The following is a 23,986-nucleotide window of genomic DNA, read 5'->3' on the forward strand; positions in this document are numbered from 1 at the left end:
GGGAATCCTGAACCTGCAGCTGGCCCTAAATCAGATGGGACTTAAGCCTAGCCTAACAGGTGTGTGGCAGACTCCCCACACTCTAGAGACTGTGTTTGTCTGGATAGTAGAAATCATGTTGACCCTGTCTCAGGATCAGTGGCTCAGGGACTGGAGAGGTGTAAATGAATGAAGCAAGCAAACTGGAAGAAAGACAATCAAGCATATACCTCAATAAAGAGCTAATGACCTCGAGCCTCAGGGTCAGAGAAACAAAATGAAAACTGGAGTGGATAGGGATCTATGGTGACTCCAAGGGCCCAGACCCCATCAGAGAAGGCAGCTACCACTCTCTCCAGCCCATCCCTGCCCTGGGGGACTACAGTTCCAGTACTGGAAGATCTGGGCTTTCCAGATCTTCTGGAAATTTCTGCATGAAATTTGATTTTTTAAATGTTGACTGTTCATTTTTAAAAAACAAACACATTTTATAGGCCAACACTATACTAGTCAAGCAAAAACAAAACTATTTTAAGGGCTGAACTCAGCACACACAGAGCCAGCCAGAACCCCAGTCTCCAGCGCAGTCCTGACTCCAGGGTCAGAGCCTGGGATTTCTCTCCAAAGCCAAAGCCATAAGCAGGGACACAGAGAGGCTGCAGCTGAAGCCACCAAGCAGCCACATCTTCCTGACCTGCAAGTGGGATGCTGAGCTCACCCATGGGACTCAAGAGCAGGGTGACCTTATTTCCCATGGATGGCAAGGACTCTACAGCAGCAAACCCCATCTCACGATTCTCAAGCAAAAAGCACTGGATTACAGGAAAGAGTAGGAAATACTCTGGAGTTAGTAGGTATAGGTAAGAACTTTCTCAATGGAACCCCAGCAGCACAGCAACTAAGAGATAGCATAGATAAATGGGACCTCATAAAACTAAAAAGCTTCTGTTCATCAAAAGAAATGGTCTCTAAACTGAAGAGAACACCCACAGAGTGGGAGAAAATATTTGCCAGCTACACATCAGACAAAGGACTGATAACCAGAATATATAGGGAACTTAAAAAACTAAATTCTCCCAAAACTAATGGACCAATAAAGAAATGGGCAAGTGAACTAAACAGAACTTTCTCAAAAGAAGAAATTCAAATGGTCAAAAAACAAATGAAAAAATGCTCACCATCTCTAGCAATAAAGGAAATGCAAATTAAAACCATACTAAGATTCCACCTCACCCCTGTTAGAATAGCCATCAGTAGCAACACCACTAACAACAGGTGTTGGCGAGGATGCGGGGAAAAAGGAACCCTCTTACACTGTTGGTGGGACTGTAAACTAGTACAACCACTCTGGAAAAAAATTTGGAGGCTACTTAAAAAGCTAAACATTGATCTACCATTTGATCCATCAATACCACTCTTGGGGATATACCCAAAGGATTGTGACACAGGTTACTCCAGAGGCACCTTCATACCCATGTTTATTGCAGCACTATTCACAATAGCCAAGTTATGGAAACAGCCAAGATGCCCCACTACTGACGAATGGATCAAGAAAATGTGGTATCTATACACAATGGAATTCTATGCAGCCATGAAGAAGAACGAAATGTTATCATTCGCTGGTAAATGGATGGAATTGGAGAACATCATTCTGAGTGAGGTTAGCCTGGCCCAAAAGACCAAAAATCGTATGTTCTCCCTCATATGCGGACATTAGATCAAGGGCAAACACAACAAGGGGATTGAACTTTGATCACAAGATAAAAGCGAGTGCACACAAGGGAGATAATGAAGATAGGTAAGACACCTAAAAAATTAGCTAGCATTTGTTGCCCTCAACACAGAGAAACTAAAGCAGATACCTTAAAAGCAACTGAGGCCAATAGGAGAAGGGGATCAGGAACTAGAGAAAAGGTTAGATCAAAAAGAATTAACCTAGAAGGTAACACACATGCACAGGAAATCAATGTGAGTCAACTCCCTGTATAGCTATTCTTATCTCAACCAGCAAAACCCCTTGTTCCTTCCTATTATTGCTTATACTCTCTCTACAACAAAATTAGAGATAAGGGCAAAATAGTTTCTGCCGGGTATCAAGGGGTGAGGGGGAGAGGGAGGGGGTGGGGTGGGTGGTAAGGGAGGGGGTGGGCGCAGGGGGGAGAAATGACCCAAGCATGGTATGCACATATGAATAATAAAAAAATAAAAATTAAAAAAAAAAAAGAAAGAAAAAGCACTGGATTAGGAGGCATGAAATAAAATATTCACTTCAACTTGAACTTGCTAGCTAAGGCCTGAGGGAATCACTCCAACCTCTTAAAACTCTAGAAGGAGCCATTGTTCACATCCTACACACCTCACAGGGTGGATTTGAGGATCACACAGCAAATTGTGCCATATGGTCCTGAGCCCTTCCCATCCCATTTCAGTCACACCATGCAAATCCCATCGTCCCGTGCCTCCCTTCAGCCTCTTATTCCCCACACTGGAATAAGCTCCCCATAATTAGAGGCCACTTCACCTCCATGGTGGCATACAGAAGGTGCCCAGAACACGGTTGGCTATCTGAAGAGCCTGTATGAGGACACTCACATCACAGAACTGAAGGCGTCCAGTGAGGCCACTATCCCTTAAAGACAACCCCACTCCATGGGAGTCACAGACAGCAGTGTCTCTGGAGCTCAGAGTCCCTTCTTGGTTTCTGAGCTGGGGACGGGGCCCTGTGCTCTTTGCAGTCCTGACTTCCAACACCTGTTCTGACATTGCTCAGCACCCTCCGCTTGCCAGGGCTCTTTCCCACAGCCTATAGAACCACAGCATCCAGGACTGCTCAGGCACCACAGTATCTCATGTGGCGGCCAAGAGCTCTCACCTCAGCCAGTGGTCACAAGAGGTAGCATCCAGCTGTGCTCCAAAACCCAGTACTGGTCCGTGACATTTCCAGACAGCCACCTGCCTCCCTGACAGCTCTAAGTATGGACAGGCTTCCTGACACAAGTCCACAGCAATCCTGTATCATTTCCACCATTGGTGTCCATGGCCAATGGAAGATGGCTCTAACAGTCCCTCAGTCCAGTCACCAGTGAGAGCCCATCACACCCACAGCCTAGCCATCCCAGCAAAATGCATCAGGGTTTTGTGCTAATCCCCAAGACAGGGCTCCCACCAGCTCCTCTCTCTACAAGTTCAAGTTACTTCTCTACTTCAAAACACGATGCCTAGAGCTGGCCTAGCCCCCAACTCTGAGAAAGAAAAGAAGGACTAAATGCATCCCACAGGGCTTGCTCTATGGTCAGTTCTCAGTGACTCACCTACTCCTCGTCATCTCACCACACCAGTGATGGCCTCTCTGGAGCTTGCTCACTACAGGACCCTCTGGGGCTTGTGGTGCATGGACACGCTCTTGCACCAGGCCATCACCTCGCCTTTGTGGGAAGTTCTCTTAACTGCAGGACAGGACTGTACATTCTCACCAAAGGAACTGCACTGAGTGTCCTTCAGGCCATCATCTCTGCCTATGGAGATCTTTGCATCTGTAACTTAATAGCTATCATCACCACTCCCAAATTTCTATCAGCTGCAAGCAGCAAGAACTCATTCTAAGCCAGGTGCAGATGGCTCATGCCTCCCTAGCTATAGCTGGAGTGAAAATTTCCTGAGACCCCATCTCAACCAGTGGCTGGGTGCAATGGCGTGTGCCTGTCATCTCAAACTGTGCAGGAGATTGAGATTAGGAGGGTCACAGTTCCAGGCCAGTCCAGGCAAAAAAAGTTTGTGAGATCTCATCTCAATGGAAAATAGGTGGACACGATTGTGCATGCCTGTCTTCTCAGTGATTGTGGGAAGCATAAAATAGGATTGCAGTCCAGGCTGGCCTGGGCAAAAGCAAGCCCCTATCTTCAAAATAACCAGAGCAAAAGTGCTGAAGGTGTGGCTCAAGCAGTAGAACACCTGCCTAACAAGCATGAAGTCCTGAGTTAAAACTCTAGAAACACACACACACACACACAAAGGCCTTTTCTCAACTCAGAAGAATGTTGACTGGGCCTGGCCTACACCCAACTCCTCAGGGCCACACACATGAACTGCTCCTCCTGCTGTTGCTAGCTGGTTTCCTGAAAGGGATGCCCACAACTTCCTTATTCATCTCAGGATGCACTAGAAAGTTCATCACAAGGAGGTCCTCCACCCACCCTCAGTGATCTATGTAAAGTGTTGGCCAGCAAACCAGGGAGTGGTTTACCCATCACAAAGATGGCTGCTGGAATCTGGCACTAGACATTCAGTCCCACAGCCCCATAGGAACAAGTCCTCTGGCTTCTTCCAAGCTCCACGTGAGCCATCCCTGCACATCCCAGGGTGCTCTGCCTGGACCACAACAGGGTGATGGGAGATTGGCCTGGGCTAAAGCAGGCTTATGGCTGAGTCACGTCCCGAACCAGAGAAAAATGGCAATATGCACTTGTCTTCTGGCACCCTACTGGGCTGGCACAGGACAGCCTATGAGGTCAGAGCTGGCTAGGAACAGAATGGGCCTCCTGCCTAGCAGGCAGGTGTCCTTTCTCCCATCCCACACCGTATCACCACATCTCATCGAAGAAAAATGTGCCAGAAGAACCAAAGGGAAGAGTTTAGCTCCATCCTTGTCTGGAGCCTGTTCCTCAAGGCCTAAAGATCTCTTTGGGGACTCATAAGCCTCACCCTGAAATCAGTTCCTAAGCATTAAGGTTGTCTGATGGAGGTCATTTGACCTAGAACTTAAGGTAAAAAGAAAACACCATGAAATGATTCTTTCCCCACCAGTTCCAACTCAGGACCTCTCACCAAGTGACAGAGGAGGGGTTTAGGGGGAGACTTGTAAGGGAGTCCTCTGGAACAGGGATGGGATGCCCCCTGAAACTGTGGCCCAACCAGCGCGATCATGTGTCACCCACACGGATAACAGAACTGTTTGCTCTTACCCCAGGCAGGGAAGCACAAAGGCCCTTTCACCCTGGACTGGGGCAGCGACCAGAGACTCCGGGGTATCCAGGGGCCAGGCCACAGGGGCAGCTCTAAGGAAAGAGCTGCTGGCCTTGAACCCTGTGTCCTCCACACTGCACTGCACCTCCCAAGGAGTGCTCAGGCTCAGGGTCCTGAGACCTGTAGGAGCCATGGACCCTAAGCTGCAGAGACCCATTAAGGTGAAGTGTTTCCCCTGACACTGGAGCTGAGGGAGCAGGTAAGAAAGAGGATTCTCTTGAAGAAAGACAAACCTCCCTTGGAGGCAACAGAAGGAAGAGCTTCAGAGACAGAACTGTGCAGTGCTGGTCAAGTGAACAACCAGCCAGCAAGATGATCTCCCCGTGACATCCTGGCAGCCTGCTCTGCTATCTCACCCCCATGGCCTGGGGCTCCTGGTTAACCTTAAAGACTTTACAGAGAAAGCCTCAGGCTCTGTCTGGAGAACAGAGAGTAGAGCAGCTTAAGTGCCCTGCACAAGGCCAGGACACATTCAATTAGGATCCTAAGTTGGTTAAGTGGAGACATCAGGGAAACTACAGCCTAGAGCAAAGAGCTCAACTGGGAGTCACACCCTTGCACAGGCAGTGCCTGCTGAGAACATCTCAGACCCACCCTGGGTCCCCCAAGGACCAAGGGGAAGGAGAAACTGGGAAACATTTTTGCAAGAGACAGAAGCAGGCACTAACAGCAAGACAAGAATGCCAGTGTCTTCTGTGCTGTCTTTGAGTGACAGTTAGAAGAAAGTGCCCCTCCTGCCAAGTGGTGACCTTTCCAGGAGAGGCCAATGGCTTGAGGCTTTCTCTTCTGCCCTGACTGCTAGGAAGGGCACAGCTACATTTTCTGCCTGAGAAATGGCCTTAGTTTAGCTTCAAGAAAAATGTTGTTAGTTGAGGCTTGTTTTGTGACATAATTCATATCCTGTATAATTCACCCTTTACAGTGTAGCTTTGTGGTTTTTAGCACATTCACAAGGTCATGCAACCATTATCACTACTAAGATCCAGAAGATGCTATCACCCCAAAAAGAAACCTCATGCCCATTAGTATCCTCTTCCCATTGGCATCCCAGACCCTATCCCTATCGGGCCTTTTAAGGATTGATTGACAAAAGAACACAAGCAAGTCAAGGCAGATCCCGACGGACTGGTACTTAGGCTGGGCCATGTGTTGTGAGGCAGACAGAACAGGGGAAGGGCTAAGCAAGGAGTCACAAGACTCCCCCAGCATAGGTTGGATGCACCAGGATGGAAGTGGGGGAGATGGGGATGGATAAGGTCACCAGCACAAAGGTAGAGAGCATTGATAATGCCAGCCTAAGTCAGAACTTAGTCTCTCTATGAAGACATCCATGTGTGAGTTGAAAGAACTATGAAAAAAAAAAAATCTCTAGGACGGATAATCAATAAATTCACAAAGAAAAAGCTATATTGTGGGGCCTAGCCTTCCAGAAATAAAGGCAAATGATTCAACAGAGAGATCCTGAGACAAGAACAACAGACAGAGCAATGGAGCAGAAGAGAGAAACCAAAAACAGGCCCCAGAACACATGGTCATTCAGAGAACCATGGAGATGGGACATTAGACATACTCCTAGAGACATGGCCTAGGACAGTGGCCGGCCACACAGAAAGCAAAAGCACCACATCCCTGTCACATGCCTTAGGACAAAATTAATTTCATATGAACCCAACACTATGGTATAAAAAATCATGAATAAATTAAAGAAAAATATGAGTTGTTTTTTTTTAAATACTCTTGACATGAGAAAGGCCTTTCTGAGCTGGACCTGAAGTGACAAAGACATAGAAGGGAGGAAACAACAAGCAAGGGCAATATTTGTTAAACTTCTGATAAAGGATTAATATCATATATGCAAAGAGCACTTAAGATGAATAATGACAAATAACAGATAAATGGCCAAAGAATACCAATAAGCATCCATACTAAAGGAAATACACATGGCTATAAAAATTTGTTCAATTTCATTCATTTGTAAAACAAAATTGAAATGCGATATACCCCCCCATTCTTACATACTTGATTGGGAAAGACTGATGATACGTGTGTTAGTACAGAAGTACCATGCCTTGCAGCGTCCTACAGCGATGCTTCCAAACGCACGTAAGAGGGATCATCTGCAATAGTTTCTAATGGCAAAAACAGGAACTAACCCAGATGCCCAACAGCAGGCACTGGTTGAAAATACATTGTATGATCTTGAAAGAGGACAACACGAGCCATTAAAATGAATACTGTATTGCCTACCATTTAAATGGGGTGGTCTGAGTCTATAGATTTTATTCCACTTACACCCCAAACTCCTTTTTAAAGAATAAATAAAATTTCTAGACACACATACCAACCCCTCCTCTCTGCACCTGCCTGAGGTCAGACAGAATGGGCGGGGAGAAGAAGCAGTAATAGGGAAAATAGTGATGGACACAGAGAACCTTCTGCCTACATGTGGAGATGCCAATAAGAAGTGAGACCCCCGTGCCTCATAACCCAGAAAGACCAGGATCTGAGGGGTCAGATGAGTTGGCCTGGGCTGCCAACAGGAAGAAGGTGGGAAGGCTGCTTTGAGAGCAATCGGACCCCCCAATCCTCTGCCCAACCCCTGGCAGGAGACAATCTCTCTAGAGAAGCTAAATTGAAACTGTTCACGGACCCCAGGAGTTCTGGGCAGTGTGGAGACCAGCAGACCAGGGGCAGCAGGGAGGTAGAATTGGGGATGGAATGAATGTCTCCCTACTAAGATGGTGAGAAGGTGCTATTTCAACAACCACCACACACAAAACAGCACTCAGGGTGCAAACTACAGTATCAGTTGTGAAAGCATCAAGTTTAAAAATTCAATGAACTGCTTAAAAGATTAAGATGAATAAAAAGCAAAAAAGGAAAGATAAGAAATTTAAAAGGATAAAACCAGGATGTTCAATAGCCAACTAAGTGGAACAAAAGAAGAAAATGAAGGGAAGAATTAATTAAAGTAATAATAGAAAAAGTCTCCCCAGAATTGAAAAAGGCGGTTCCTCCCCAAGTGAAAGGGCTGACCCAGCAAGTGCCCACCCAGACCCCGCTGCAAATCACCAGCGTAAACACTCATAACCCAGAGAGGAAGAAAGTCCCATGAGCAATGAACAGAGGACTCAGAATAAAAACAACCCTGGTCTCCACAGCAGTGTCCCTGTGTGCTAGGAGCTAATAGAATGGTGGCCTCAAAACACCAAAGAGAAATGATTTCCATCCAGGAGTTACACAGGCAGACTAAGCCAACCAAGTGCAAGGAGAGGGTGAAGGTGTCTGCACACACCCAGGATCTCAGGCCATGGTGCTAAAGTATGTGTTCCCTCATAGTGGGGAGAAAAACCAAGAAAGGACATGAGAGAGAAGGACACCAGAAACAAGGGAGGCAAAGAAGACACCCAAATGATGGACAGGAATGTCTCAGCATGCCCCAGAGAGCACCACATCTAAACTGGAGAGCAAAGACAGATGTCCACAACAAGCAAAACCATAAGGATCCCGTTGGCATACTGAACTACACTCAGAGAATCCTCTGTTTCTGCCAGAGAGTCTGGGGGATGGGTTCACAATTGTGACATAGAAAAATAAGAAAATGCAGAGACAAGTCAGTGACTAAATCTGGGGAAAACAAGCTTGTTAAAAAGGAAGGAACTTAATTAGAGTACCCATGTCTACAAAGGTCAGCTTGGAACAATATTCACTCAGTCACCCTAAAGTCAATGCTAAATACCAATCTAACCAAAACACCGTGATGCAATTATAGGAGTTCCCCTTACCTGTGAGGAACACATCCCAAGACCCCCAGTAGACGCCTGACACCATGGATAGTACCAAACTCCATATGCACACATTTCCTCGCATACATACCTATGATGAACTATAACTTATAAAACAGGTACAGTAGATTAACAATAATAATAATGAAATAGTACAATTATTACAGTGCTTTTTACAAAATGAATGTGAATACTCTCTCTCTCTCAATACTTTTTCTTTCATGTGATACATCCATCAGGAATGATTTTAAAAAACTGGAGCAGAAACAGAACCCAAAGCTGCCCTAGGCACTGAGCCAGTAAGAGCTGAACAGAAGCAATCCTTTATCATCCTGCTACAGGCAGCTCAGTAGGGCTAGGCTGACAGGCCCTGCCTTGGGAATGAAAGTTCTAGACTCAGAAGAGCCTCACTCCTTACCCAGCTGCCACTTCCGGGAACACATGGTCTCCATCATCCAGATGGGCAGAGCTGGCTCCAGCATGGCAATTCCCATGTTTGCAAAGCAGATGGAACCTTGAAGGGGGAAAAATGGTTAGTGTGTTTCTGCTTCCGTACTGAGGGTCTTCAGCCATCTCTGAACACTTAGACCCCGTGCACGCACAGCTCAGATACCCAGAACAGCAAGTTCAGAGAAGAGCAAGGGGTACTTATAATTATAATTTTAAACAAGTAGAATCCTGAAGTCATAAAGATTGGAACTGGAAACAGCCTAAAAAGACCACCTGGTTTAACCTACCCAACTTATTAATGAAGAAAAAGAGCTCTAGTTTGTGAATGAAGCTGCCTGAGGCAGCATGGCAGCTGAGCAATTTTCAGACCACACACAGTGCTGGGGCAGCCTGAAACTCTTGTGACTGTCTTATTGTGCAATGAGCATGGACATTTCTAATGGTGCCTAAAATGCCAGAAAATCCAAGGCTCGTGGTACATGTGGTACAGGTGTGCTGTGTAGGGATTTTTTCTTTTTAATCAACTACCCATATAGGGTAACTATGCAAATATTCATTATCACTCTGTCAAACAGACCATTTTTAAAAATAGAACCATCTGGAAAAAGACACACAGAGCTTCCTGTGTTGTGTTCCATGGAACCTATAATTTACTAGAACAAATTCAAAGAACATTGTATGATCGTGAAGGTGTGTACACAATGAAGAAAGATTTTTTTTCATTCTTTGTGACATTTAAAGGCAGAATAGACAAATGGCTGGACTCCTTTTACCCAGCTCATTCCCAACCACCCTCTCCCAGAAACAGAATTGTTTATAATCTGCCAGTTAGTGTTGGATATGTCTTGGCATTTTCTTCCACGGTGAGGCTCCAAGAAACCCAAGGCAGAAGGGATCAGGCAGCACAGTCCTGCCCAGAAATGCTCAAGGTTTGGGGAGTCACATCTCTGGGACTACACCTCCTGCGTGCCCTCATCCCATCTCAGATAGCCAGGGTTCTTGGGGTGCCTCAGCTTTGGGATGCTGCCTGCACTCTGAGGTCCCCACTGCATGAAGAGGTCACAACACCAGCTTTCCAGCCCTTAAATTATGTTTAGCAGACCAGCCTGGAGTTTTGAAAGGGGCTGGATTTAAATATCCTCAGGGCACCAGGCCCCTGTAATCTCAGCTACTTGGGAGGCAAGATTAGGAGGATCACTGGGGTGAGATGGGAAAGGTGTAGGAGTGAGGGACGTGAGAACCCATCCTAAAGCGAAAAAGGCTGGGGGCATGGCTCGAGTGATAGAGCTATCCCTAGCAATCTTAAGACCCTGTGTTCAAACCCCAGTATGCAAAAATGAATAATAAAAATAAAGACCCTGAGGAGGATAGGGCCCTGTTCTCCCTGGCACCCCCACCTCCTGGAGTGTGGGAGCCTTGCTCAGACCCCTCTGGATCTGACTCCTCACTACAGAGTAGAGCACAGCCAGTCCCTTTTCTGCCACCTGACTCCAGGGCCACCACTGGCCTCAGCACATTGCTGCCAAAGGCTGGGCCCTCAGAAGGAGGGCAGCCCCAGGACTGGCACAGAAGTGGCCTGTGGCCACTGGGACAATCTTAGACACTCACCTGGGAGAATGAGGGCTGTTTTCCATCATCAGAACCACAGAACCCCAGAGGTTTCTTTTAGCCTGTGCAGGCCAAGAACCTAACGGCCTTTCCCTAAAGAGTGCTTGCCTCAGCCTCCCTACTGCTGAGCAGGAAGGGTGACCTCTGGGCCCTCTGGGACTTGGCCGTAGTCTTTATTCACACATGCCCAAAGGAATCAGATCCCTGTGATAAGGCCACCATGCTCTTCCAGAAAGTTCAAGGTCAAGTAATGATGGCCTTTGACACAAAGACAGTAATGGCATCCCAGGAAACTGGCAGCTCTGCAGAATGCCACACTCATCATTTACATTTGCTCCAAGTGAAAAGAAAAAAAACCTCGGCAGACAATCAGAAAACAATGGCAGAAAAAAAATGACTTCCTGAGTCTTATAAACGTCATGTTCTTCTACAGCTCCACATATCCAGCAAGCTAAGTGCAAATGGGCACCCACCCCACATCCCCACCTCCAGCATGCACAGCCTTGACCAAGAAGAATCCAGGAGCCCCACCTGCGGCGATGAGGATATATGGGTCCTTCAGCAGGGTGGTTAGGGGTGTCCCCTTCTGACTCTGTCAAGTGAAAAGAGGGGTCAGAAGAGTCACCAGAACCACCATGGGGCCCTCAGTTCCCAGATTCTTACCTCTGGCTGCACCCGGGATGGCTGAAGCACAAAGAGCTGAATAACTACAAGGGAAAAGCACAGCTGATCCTCTTCTCAGGAAGCACACATGACCCAATCACATGCTGACACGAATGCCAAGGTCACAGCCATGGGGCCCAAGGGACCTCACTCACCTCCATCCAAGAGCACCAAGGCAGCCAGTACCAGGAATGGAGCAGTCTTCCCCACAAACTCGTAGAGCACACTCCCAAAGGGGGGACCCACTGCAGGAAGAGAGAGGGGGCCAACCCAGCCCTGGTGGATGCATGCCTCTCCTCACGTTGAACCCTCAATTTGATTTTTATATTTTTCTCTCTGCTTTGTTGCAAAAAAAGATTTGGAGTGCACACCCTTACATTCTTTTTAGTTAGTATCAAGTTGCCTTGACAACACCCCCCAGGTGGGTTTTCATGTGACCAGTGGGGAGAGTATACAAAGGCCGCCCCAATGGCAAAGGCCTCAGAGGAACATGAACCAGGCCTGTGCTGCCTCTGTAGCCGGGGAAGGGACACAGTCTCCACCCCTCATCCACCAGCACAGTGGAAACCACCACATCCAAAGTGAAAGCCAGGGGAAGGATCCAAATCCCCTGGCCTGGGACCTCGGCGGGGCAAGTAGAGTGGAGCTCCTGACTCACAGAACGCTGGAGATGATGGGGTCTGGCAGACGACCCTGCTGAACCCTGTATTTTACACCTGGGCCCACGGATGTTTGGGGCAGAGGCCAAGGAAGCCCTGAGCCTCCCACTTCAGGACTCTTCCTGGGTTTTCCCAAAGTTTCTATCAAGGTAGGAAATAGAGTGGGGAGGGCTGGGGCGTCTGTCCATATGAAGGTGGACGTGGCCCCACAGTGGCTACAGCCATGGGCAAGGACCACTGCTACCCAATGCCGGACAGGCCCTGCCTGCAATGGTGGTTCTTACTCACCTAAGACCCCCATGGCCAGGCCTCCCAAGGCGATCCCCATGGCATTGCCCCTCTCTTCGTCATCTGTGTACACACTGGCAAGCATGCCCATCCCTAAACAGGAGAAGACACAGTCAGTAGCCACACTCTGGGGAGCACAAAAAAATCCTCCATGACTTGCCCTCCTTCCCCAGTCAGACCAGCCTCTTCCCAGTCCTGTGGGATTGACTACAATATGGATCAAGGTGAATTTAAGGGGAAGGTGGGCACCTTCTACAAGAAATCTCCCCCAAGTTCCCCAGTACCTTGAGTCCCTAAATCAGTCCAGCTAACTGTGTGAAGGGCCCTCCCCTCCAACAGGTGGTTTCACACCTACCAGCTACAGATGAGCAGGAAGAGCCAATGCCCTGCAGGGACCTGGCAATCAGCAGGAAGGCATAGCTGCTGGAGAAGGCAAACACTGCCAAGAGAAGAGGCCCACACACACATCAAGGTCATGTTCCTACCAGTAGTAGGACCAGACCATCCCAACAGGCAACTTGAAGCCCCTCCCTCAAGTAAAGGTGCATTTCCATATTCACGACACAGTGCTTCTCTCCCATGAAGCCTTCCCCTGTCTGCTCTGTTCTGCTACAGTTGCCTGTATACAACTCCCAGGTGTAGTCTGATCTCAGCTGGTGGGATCTCATTCCAAACCCCACCCTCAGAAGGAAAACATGAGACACTTACTAATTGTTGAAATAAACATGATGCAGAATCCTGCAAACATTGGAATTGGATAGCCAATTCTGCGAAACAAACACGGGGAAAATCCAGTGACTGCTGGGTGTATTTTTTAAGGCTTGATATTGATTCTGTCCTGGTTACCCTCAGGGACCAGACAGATAAATGTTTGGTAGACTTTTCTAAAAATTCATAAACTCAGAGCTTCCTATGTGACCTTTTTGTGTTTGACTGTCTTGGAACGTGAATACAGTTAAGGACTGCCACTCTGAACAGAAATTTCTCTGGAATAAATGTTAACACGATATTGGCAAGTAACCCAACACAGCCCCAATTTCCATCAATTTTTGTTATTATTCCTTTAATTACAGTCTTTGCTAGAATATCCCCAAAGGGACAAGTGTAATCAAATGACTCTGGTAAAAGGCCACCAAGTAATTCACCTGGCAGCAGAGACAACAGCAGTTTGTCTAAGAGGCATTAGGAAGCAAGATTTTAAGCCCTGCTTCCCTGTAGACCCCAGTGAGGCCAACCTAGAAAGACAGGTCTCACATTCTGTGCAAAAATTCAAAATCCAATCTGTAAGACCACTGCCCACACAGGGCTCAGGCACCAAGCAAGGGACAGTGCAAAGTCCCTGTGCTTTCTGTATCATGTCTGGCTGGACACTCTGTTCCTCAACCCAGGCAACACTCCTTTCAGCCCAAGGAGAGACCACTGCCCATCTCCCAGGACCAGAATAGAAAGATGGAGTCTGGAGCATGTAAGATACCACAGAAATTTAATTCCCTCTCTTGTTCTCCCTCTTTTCCTTGTATTTCATTCCCTCTCTTGTTCTCCCTCTTTTCCTTGTGTTTTGGTGAAATAAGCAGACAGCTTTGTCCCTGTTGTGCAGGGGCTGGGGTGGGGGGATATAAGCTATACCTACAGTTTCCTGGCCCCTCTGCTCCAAGGAGGAGGAGCCAACATTGACTGAATTATTGCCTTATTACTGGCAATAATAACTCAGAACAGCTCCAAACATCTCCAGGCTTCTTCTCCTCTCCCTGGTCCCCAGGAAACTGAAGAGGAACCAAATGAACCCAAGAAGGCAGAAAGTCACATGCTGAAAAGGCTCTTCTATGCCAGGTTTTCATGAAAAGTTACCATCACAGCACCATCTTTTAAAGGTGACACCCAGCAACTCAATTGTTTCCAAAAGATAGCCGGTTGCCTCCCCATTTCACAGGTGAAGAATCTGAGGCATGAAAATGTGACTTGTCAAATGCCATCGGGCTAATTTCACTTGGGGTCACTTCTTCCAGTGCAAAGCTTTTCCTTGCAAACTTTACCACCTCCCCAGGAAGCCAAAAAACATATTGTGGCTTTAAATAGAATCTTTCCAAAAGTTCTTCTGACCATACCCATAGTTTTCAAAACCATTTCACTCATGTGTGTCCAGAACCAAATATCAAAATTACAAATAGCCTCTCAAAATTGTGATAAATTTTCAGATATTCAGTGCTCTTTTCATAAACCCTACAAAGATCTCCTGATATGAAGTGAAAAGAGCTTGTAATTCACATTGGAGATGGGGTGAGGGGGGGTGGGGGAGAAAGGTTCCAAGTACATTGAGTGAACAGGAACCCAGCTCACAAAACCATCAGAGGGCACTTACTCTCATCTCATCCAGCCAGAACTGACTGCTCTATGCTCCTTATTCATGAGGACAAAAGAACCCCAGCAAGGGGGTCTTATAGAACACCGCTAGGCACTGGATAAAGTCCAGGAGCTCAGAGAGATGATTCAAACAGCCCATTTTCAGCAACCATGGCCCTTCTTGCAAAAGAGCAGACATACGACTATGCTCTCAGCTGCCTGGAATAGACATAGGCTACTCACCCCTCCAAACACCTGCAGAATCTAGTAATTGAGGTGCCAAAGTATGTGTCAAAGATGGCGGAATGAGAGGCTAGCTTGTCTATCATGAGTTCTTCACTTTGGTTATTTACTGGGCTCTAACATGGAGCCCTTGAACTCCAGAGCCATCCTTGCAGCCACATAAAACTCTGCAGGCAGAAGCACTAGGTGGTTTGGGGATGAAACTCAAGAAAATGCAACAACACCTGTCTGTGGCCCTACCCCACCAATGATACTACACCAGACTGCAATCTGGCCAGCAGCCCAGGTCACCCAGCAGGGCACAGATGGAGCAGGCTGGACCTCTGGGACCCCTCTTCCCAGGGGGCTGAGTGTAAGCATGGAACTAGTAGTGTAAAGGTGACCTGGGATTCTCATGACATTCCTGGGGAAGTTACATACATGCCTGCTTTTTGGATGGCCAACACTACAACTCAGAGACCCGAATTCAGCCAGAGGGTATACTGTGGGTGACTGCTGTGTGTCCTGCCCTGCCAATATATATTTTGGTGAGGACACCAGTCCCAGAGATGGATGATTCCAGTGGCACACGGGATGGAGGGCTCACAAGGCTATGCACCTACACAGGGGTCTTTTCCCTAGGCCAAGTGCTCCATTCCTGTAGAAATTCTGAAGCTACTGTCTTTTTTAAACTCCTCTGGGATCGTAGCAAAGCATTACTGAATAACTGAACGGCAAAGCTGGAAGCAAAGGCAAAGGCTGGCCAGTCCTCACCCTCATCTTGATGAAGCAGAGCAGATCATCCAAGAGGGAAGGCTGTGCACATACACCTGTGCTCACAGTGCCTCTCACTGCTGGACACACACGTCTGCACTCTCAACACTGGCAGTGCTGCTCTGTGGTCAGTGCTAGTAACATCTTTCCCTAGTGCTCAGACCAAGGCAAAGAAGATACAGAGGGTCTCTCCTGGGGCTCCAGCTTCAAACTCTTCCAGCCCTGCACACCCACCTCAGAGGGAGGGCTGTCCAGTGCCCCCAGGTCATTGAGTAGTGGGCAGAACACCAACGCCCTTTCTCCTTAATGTCTCCCATAATGTCTCTAAATGTACAGAAGCTCAAGTGACATTATTCATAAATGTCTGAGTTGGTCATCTGTCTCAATTCAATGCCATCTCAATTAAACTATTGCTAGCAGAGGTAGCTCTGATTCAGAAAACCTTTAACCAAATGTCCCAGTGTCATTCCCCTTCTAATTCATCCTAGCCTCAGGGAGAAGTTAATCCAATTTGAATAAGGCTAAAAACCATATATCGACTCTGCAGAAAAACATGTAAAACAATAAAAATTATGCTACTTGTGTAACCCCATATGTCCCCAGATGGTCACTAATGATTAATACTTATTCTCTAATGCTAGCAAGTAGTTTAACTTTGCTACAGAGACTAAAGCAGACTCTAAGCTTGCTAAGGCCATAGTTCCCTCTACCACAGTAAATGACAAAGGGAAGGACACAAGGTAGAGACCCTATAGTGCGCAAACCACTGCCAGATGAGACAGAGGCACTGTCTCCCTTCCAGTATCTCAGCACACTCACACTCCTAAAAGGTGGGACAGGAAGTGAACATCAATGAACACAATGATATTTTCAATCAGCTCAGAAGTAACAGGAAGTTTGTCGATCATTTAGTAAATGAAACAAGGTTCATGCTAGGTTGAATGCTTCAGCCAGCTGGTCTTTTTTCAGCTATGATATGCACACAGGTTGTTCTGTGAGCCATGGACTCTGACTTCCCTCTGTGTTAGCCCTGGGCTAGAACACACAACTCAAGGATGGCTTTGCTCCCATGAGAGTTACTCTAATGCCACTGCTGGTTTTTCTGATTTCAAAGCAAAGACTCTGTCATTGTCTAGGATGGGAGATCCCTTTCCAAACAGCTGGTTTCCCTGTCTGCTGAGAAGCTGAAAAGGTCACTGCTTATTCTTACAAAGCCCACTCCAGACCAACTGGCTAAAGCTGGAGGAAAAAATAACCCCAGCAGATCTGTAGAGATTTCATGCCCTGTGGCTTCCTCCTTGTCATTCAGATGTTAGCTAAAATTTGCGAGGAAACATAACTGCTTTCAAATATACTAGGTAACTATGGAAATAAATTAAGCCACTGGTGCTGGCTTGATAAAAAGCAGACTATCCAGACAATGACAAGCTAAGGAGGAAACCAAAGGAGACAGCCCCCAGCAATGGCCTTAACTCTTTCCCAAGCCAGAGGCTGGTCTGAAATACTTCTTGGTTCAAAAGATGCAGCTACTATTTAAACTTCATGCTAAGCTAGTAAAGGACATCTTGAGCTAGGGCACAACTCAATAATAGAGGATGCACTTAGCATATACACAAGGCTCTGGATTTAATCCCCAGTGCCAAAAGGAAAGAAACAAAAACCAAACAACAACAAAAAGAGGCCACATCTTTACCTGATTTGTGGAAGAGAGAAAGGTAAAGATGTTTTCTTATTGTTTATCTGCTTAGAACATTCATTTTCTATACATTCATGCATAAATTTCACATCGTGGACCAGATGGTGACCAGTGTCACTATATAACCCTGCTACCTCCTTTTTCGCAAAACTGCAATTGTGAAACGAATACCAGTTCAACTGGAATTATAAACAGTCACACAAGCCCCCCAAAAAGAAATAGAGCTGATCAAGGCACCCTCCTGGGGTGCTAAAAAGAGTGTTATTGCATATGTGACAATTACATGTTTCAAAATTAAAGATCCTTTGTTCCTTATCTGGTAACATATTTGCAGTGAATATATAGTACCCCAAAAGTAAACAAAGCAAAAATAATTTATATCAGATTACCAGCCAAACAAACACTAAAATGCTTAGCAAGACTTGTTACTTTGTGTTTTCAGGGTTTGGTGTGAGATCTTATCTCCATACTTAAAACATCAAACAGACAGGCTGCCTGCCTTCCTGTATCACCTGACAAAAGCCAGCACCACCTTGACCATGAATACAGGAATCGGGATCTGACCTGAATGATACAGGGAATCTCATCTCAGAGGGGCTTTTCAGAGGCGTGGCTGTGACCAGTCTAACTCTATGTAGATTCTCCATGTGTCTTTGGAGATGTATGAGACTGAACCAGCTCACATCAGGAGCTAGAAAAAAACACTGTTTTTCTGGGGGTCGGATCATGTCCAAAAGAATCAGGCTGATTTTTTTTTTTTAATTTCCTGATGCCATTGATTAAAATTTCATTTGTTCCTTTGCCTGTTCAGCCTGTGGGGGAGGGAAAAGATATAAGAATGGCATTTTTGATCTGTATTCTTTATTTTTACCAGCTAAAAGTATAAACTGTATAATAATGAGCAGGTGGTAAGAACAGGAGGGGGAAAAAAAACAGCCCTGAAACGGGGTCAGGGCAGGATAGGGGTTGTAGCCCTGCTGCAGCCATAGGCAAAATCTTTCTACTGAACTGGGGCAAACTCCTTCACCCCCAAAATTCTAGGACTGGCCCAGAACTGCTCAGTAAAGTCTGTGCAAGCTCTGTGGTTCCATGTTTGGAATGGCTTTCTCAATAACAATATAGAAGCCAACTTTAAAATGCTCTTTACCTACACTTGTTTACAGCACTAGACATATAAGTTATAAGTGATGTTTTTAACTCTTCTTTAATCATAAATGTATTAATCAACCTTAAAATGCTGTTTTAAACATACTTCTTTACAACACTGAAAATAGAGTCATACTTCTTGTTGGTAATTGAGGATGGACTTGGCACAAATTGCATCAAAAGACCATTTCTAATGACTTAGAGGGAAGACTGCCCCTTCTCTGCTAGCTTCCTCTGTACCATGAAGGAAAGCAGTCTTGAAATGCCCACAGGAGCTACAGGTCCCCAGATTCATGTCTACCAGGTTCACGATTACTGTATAGGGACAATAGAGTTCCCTCAGTTGTTTTGCCTATGTCAACATGAAAAATTGTTTGCATTTCCATATTATCAGGCAGTGTTGATCCTAAGATCATTTTAAAACTTGCTGGATAGCTAGGAAAACCAGCTAGGGGTTAAAATTTTGCTCTAGATAATTTCCAAAGTGCATTGCCCACCATAAGAATAGACTGAATTGCACAAGTCAAAAAGCAAAATTAGGATTCCTTTGGAAGACAATCTTCTGGAGGCCCAAACAGAAGCCTTGGTGGCTGCAACCTCAAAGCACCTGGCATATCTAATGGGGAAAGGCCACTGGTTTTAAACAGGCTTCTTCCCTGTGGCATAAGCAAAGCATTCACATCAAGATAGGATTTTAAAAAAACTGTTCTGTTTGCTATTTGCATGTGGAAGACTGAAATACTCGTACCATTTCAGAGCGTCTCTAAGTATTACACAGTACTGCTAGTAATATCCCACCCAAGTGATTGACAAGGCATTATTACGATAATGTCCTCAATTTTCCCATACAGTATTTGAGCTGTTTGCTCTGACAGAACACAAAACCCTGAGCAGTTTTCTGTAATTATACCAGATGCATTTTAAGAAGTGCTCTTAGTTTTGAAAAAAAAGAAAGGAAACAACCCTGCAACTCCTGAGATCTGTTTGGTTTTATCCTGGAGAATACAGGAGTAGGCACAATGTCACCTCCATAATGGTGCTTCTCAGTGGGTGCACAATCAGCTGTCCCTGGGTTAATGTGCTTAGTATATTTTATTTGACAGGCAGCCTTACAATATTGCTCTGCACAGATGGGAGGGCTGGCCATGGCCTGGGATTGTTAACATGGATTCAATAAGGGTTCAGTCTAGAACATCAAACTTCAGCTGGAAAGGGCTCCCTTAGCCTCCCCACGAACACATTTGTGGCAACCCCATGTGTCCAAGGACAGCTGGCACACAGGGGAGGCGAGATCTGCCACACGCTCTGAGCCCCTGCCATCTCCTCAGCATACAGATCCCCAACCCCAGAGAAGCATAGGACTCCCCTCTTAGAGAGGCCCTTGCCTAGTTCAGTGCTGTCACTGTCATCTTCAAATGCTTAATAACAGTTGAATAAGGGGTCTGCATCTTCACTTTGCACTATGCACACAAATTGAGTAGCCCCACAAATTAAGTAGACACTCCTGCTCCCCCCTTCTCACTGCTTGGCTCACTTATTCTTTAACTGGGTTTTAGAATATCAGGTGGCTCCCAATTAGCCACCCCCATAACAAACCCTATTCCTTCTGTAGCCTCATAGCCTCACCCAGTGGTCCCCCTCCCCAGCCCTGCCCTTAGTTCACCCCTCCCCCCACCATGTTCTTTTGCCCATCTCTACTGTTTGTCTTTGTTAACAAGGGAGTATTCTGGGATGCAGGATTCTGAACCCTCCCCTTTCTAGCATTTTTCATTTGTGCCTGTGAAGCTACCCCTCCACACACCACATACACATACACACACCAACTCTACTGGTTCCCACTCCTTACAGCTGACACCTTTGAGGATGGCTCACAAGCTCAGTGTCCTGTGCTTTGAGACCCCCATATACAAGGCACAGTTGGGCTACCTCAGCTGCAGAAGTACCCATACTTGCTGGATGATTACCAACAACAGAGAAATGAACAATTATTCCAAATAATGCAGGTCCAAAATAAGCCAGAACATCCAGGTTACTATAAAGCTAGTTTGGGCAGCCTGGATTCTTTGGATGGTAGCCTCAATTCTCTTCCCTTTGTTCTCATGGACACAGATCAGTAACCAGCAGAAAGGAAAAGGACATGGTCCTGGGCTTCAGCATTGGCTAGGAGCTCAATCCGTGCAATGGTACCACCCATCTCTCCCCCTATTCCCCATCTGGGCACCTATGAGATCCCTCACCATGCCAGTTCTAAAAGAAACAACCTCAGCTTTCTATAAGCAGCTGCGTGACCAGAGAGAGGTGGAAGACAAGGGAGAGAAAGCCACATGGCCCACAAAAATCTCGGATGGCCATGGTGGCTGCAGAGATCCTGCCATTCATGGGCAATAGTGACAAGTATACTTATGAAATCTGGCATTTAGACAGTTTTGTTGTCTTTATTCTGCCATCTTTTCTATTTTAGCACTTTCTGAGCAAGAGCAGAGAGGATGGAAGTGTGGAACGAATGGGAAATCCTCACTACTGAGGGCAGAGACAAGAGTCAGGAGAGTGAGTTTTCCCCAGCCCACCTGCCATGGATTCTTTAGACTCTAACAGATGAATAAGAAGCAGGTGGCAGGAGAAAATAAGCCATGGGCGATAAGTCTAAAAACTCTCAGACTAAAGTCACATAGCCTACCTGTTGGTCAACAGTCCTATGAAAGGGTTGGTGAGGAGCTGGACTGTGGCCTTGGAGGCAAACAGCAGGCCAACTTGCACGTTTTCATTCAGGAGGTCTTTGTCTTCACTTGGACAGTCAGAAGGGGCAGTGGATGTGTTGGTCACCATGTGCTGTGTGGTAGTGACCTTATGTGGCTGCCCCCCCTGAAGGTCGCCAGTGGCATTCCTGGTGATCATAGTAGAGTTGTCATAGTAGGAAAAGATGGTCTGGAAGCTTCCTGAGGTGGAGGTCGTGAGCACTGGCTGGGCAGTCTGAATTTCTGTAACATTTTTCTCATGCTTCATGCTGTACAAGTAACTCGGGATGATGGGAACTGGGCAAGAGCAGAACAAGAAGGTGGTAATCACACTGGAACACTCCCCAAGACAGATGCCAGCAAAACTAAGGTCATGTCAAAATCCAAGTGAGGCCCAAAGCACAGGCATATATACTGCAGGAGCAGGTCACCCATGCCTGACACCCACACAGATGCACACTGGACAATTTCACAGTGCTTAGTCCACCAGGGAAAAGCAAAGCCCCACCCGGGGACCAGCTACTCTAAGGAGCAGCTGTTGTATCTGAGGCACTGGCCCTGGATTTTTGTCATTTGTGGGCTTTCTCATTACAGCATTCCTTATCAAGAATGTGTTAAAAGAGCAAAATTAGGTGGCTGGTTCGCTCAGTTGGTTAGAGCGTGGTGCTAATAAAAGAGCAAAATTGAGTCTGAAGTCAAGTTAGCGCTGACCTGGGGCAGCCAGTGCTTCTCAGAAGATTTCTGAATGAATGAGGCAGGGAAACGGAAATTTTCAATACATCACACACCTCAGAAAAAAGCCAAAACTGCAGGAAGTAATAAATTGGAGACTCTGCTTCAGGTCAGCTTTGTCTGTCTGTTCTGTGAGCAGGAAGCTGTGATTTTCCATGCAACTTGTAAGATTTAAGAATTCCTTTGACTTTCATAAAAGAAAAGGAAAACTATTTAATAGAACAGATGTTTTGGGCACACAGCTCACCCAAGAAAAGGGGAGCTGAGGTCCTTGATCATGAAAGGGGAAAAGCCCCACAGTTCTGACACTCCTGAACTGAAAACCTGAAGGATGCTCTCAGAGCTGCCCTGAGACAACCTGCAGAGGGGAAGAAAGGACACCACCCATACACTTATAGTGGGACAAAAAATGATTTTTCCATTCATTGAAAACTGAGGCAATCCTAAGAAAAAGCATGTCACATATTTTTCTGTTAATGAGACTAATTAAGAGATCTGATTCTCAATTACATCATTTTTCAAAAATCCATTTGAGCAAAAAGTATAAAACCAACATTGTTCCAATTGCTCTGCCACTGGACTGGGTCCTGAGATGTCTCCATCTGGTCAGTCACTGACACAATACACTTAAATGTGACTTCTTAAGAGAGGGCGTCTGTTCCTTCCTTCAGTTGTTACCCACTTTTTTGAGGAGCATAATACTTACTCTAAAGCATTGAACTTTGAGAATGGCTACTCCTTTACAGAAATCTTTCACTGCAGTGAAAGCAGTAAAGGGAAGTAGGAAATTATCAGGAGGAAACATAAGTTCTGGGTGTTATCGGATGTCACAGTTTTTGACCTGGCCACCAGGAAAGCAAAGCCACAAGCGCAGCTGTCTTGAGGGGCTGTTTTTTTTTTTTGTTTTTTTTTTTTGCAAAGCGTGTTCCCCAGCTTTCCCCGCGAGGCGCTGGGCTGAGTGGGGGACAGCAGGGGTGCCCGGGAGGGGCTGCCAGGCAGTACGTACCCACGACGGTGAGCAGCATGTTGTCCAGCAGCAGAGCGAGGAACACGATGAACAGGATGAGCTTCCGCGAGTGGCGGCTCTCCTGCAGCCAGCGCAGCAGCGCCAGCTCGCTCAGGGACATGGCTGGGGCTCGGCTGCGGGCGCAGCGTGCGGTGAGCGACCGTGACCGCCGGGGAAGCCCCCGGCCCCGGTGCGCAGACTTCGCCCGGCCGCGCCACGCGGGTCAGGAAGTCGCGCACAGCGGTGGCCCGAGACTGTCCCCGCGAGTGCCTGCGCTGTCTGGAAGCAGCACCCGCCAGCGCCGTCGGGGCCGCGACTGGGACCCGGGGCGCTGTCCCGCTCCCAGCCACGCCCGAGGGTCCCGCGCCTCCATCTGAGAGTGGGAAAGCGCCGCGGACCCCGCGCTCCATGCGCCCCGCGCCCAGCCTCCCGGGGGTCCCCAGATCCCACGCGCGCTGCTTTGGGTCTCTCCGGTGCTCCCCGGCCCCGATCCCCGCCCCGCTGCGCCTGCGGGCAGGGAGTGGGCTCGGCGTACCTGGGGTCGCCTGCCGCCGCCTGTCGGGTCCTCCGCCTGCGCCGCCGTGGGCTCCGTCCGTCGGTCCCCGCGGCTCCGGCTCGCAGTCTCCGCCCCAGCGCCCAGCCACCGCCGGGTTTACCCGGTCCTCCTTTGACGTCACGGCCAGCGCGGAGCGGGGGCGGGGGGCTGGGGCGCTCGGCCTCCGCCCACCTGCGCTGTCGCCGAGGGGAGGGAACCGTCGCCTCCCATCCTCGTCTTGGCGCGGCAGCGCCTCCACTCTACCCAGACCCCGCGCCCTGGCACTTGGTGGCACCCTGAGAACCTGGGCGGGGGGGAGAAGAGGCAGGGGTGCAGGAAAACGGGA

The 23,986-nt window shown here is 47.3% G+C and overlaps 1 protein-coding gene across 1 annotated transcript in view; it reads right to left on the minus strand.

The window, feature by feature from the left end:
• Window positions 1-23,755, minus strand: part of Slc18a2 (solute carrier family 18 member A2) — a 35,036-nt gene extending 11,281 nt beyond the window's left edge. Inside the window, exons 1-10 of the mRNA XM_020185948.2 lie at window positions 23,641-23,755; window positions 23,106-23,239; window positions 21,310-21,664; window positions 13,163-13,221; window positions 12,810-12,893; window positions 12,455-12,547; window positions 11,663-11,752; window positions 11,508-11,551; window positions 11,376-11,436; window positions 9,205-9,300 (exon numbers count right to left, since the gene is read on the minus strand). Coding sequence (XP_020041537.1) covers window positions 9,205-9,300; window positions 11,376-11,436; window positions 11,508-11,551; window positions 11,663-11,752; window positions 12,455-12,547; window positions 12,810-12,893; window positions 13,163-13,221; window positions 21,310-21,664; window positions 23,106-23,226 — 1,003 coding nt within the window. The 5' untranslated portion in view covers window positions 23,227-23,239; window positions 23,641-23,755. The remainder of the gene's footprint in view (window positions 1-9,204; window positions 9,301-11,375; window positions 11,437-11,507; window positions 11,552-11,662; window positions 11,753-12,454; window positions 12,548-12,809; window positions 12,894-13,162; window positions 13,222-21,309; window positions 21,665-23,105; window positions 23,240-23,640) is intronic.
• Between the last annotated feature and the right edge of the window lie 231 nt (window positions 23,756-23,986).

This window comes from Castor canadensis, chromosome 7, assembly GCF_047511655.1.
Source record: "Castor canadensis chromosome 7, mCasCan1.hap1v2, whole genome shotgun sequence".
NCBI classification, from domain to species: domain Eukaryota; kingdom Metazoa; phylum Chordata; class Mammalia; order Rodentia; family Castoridae; genus Castor; species Castor canadensis.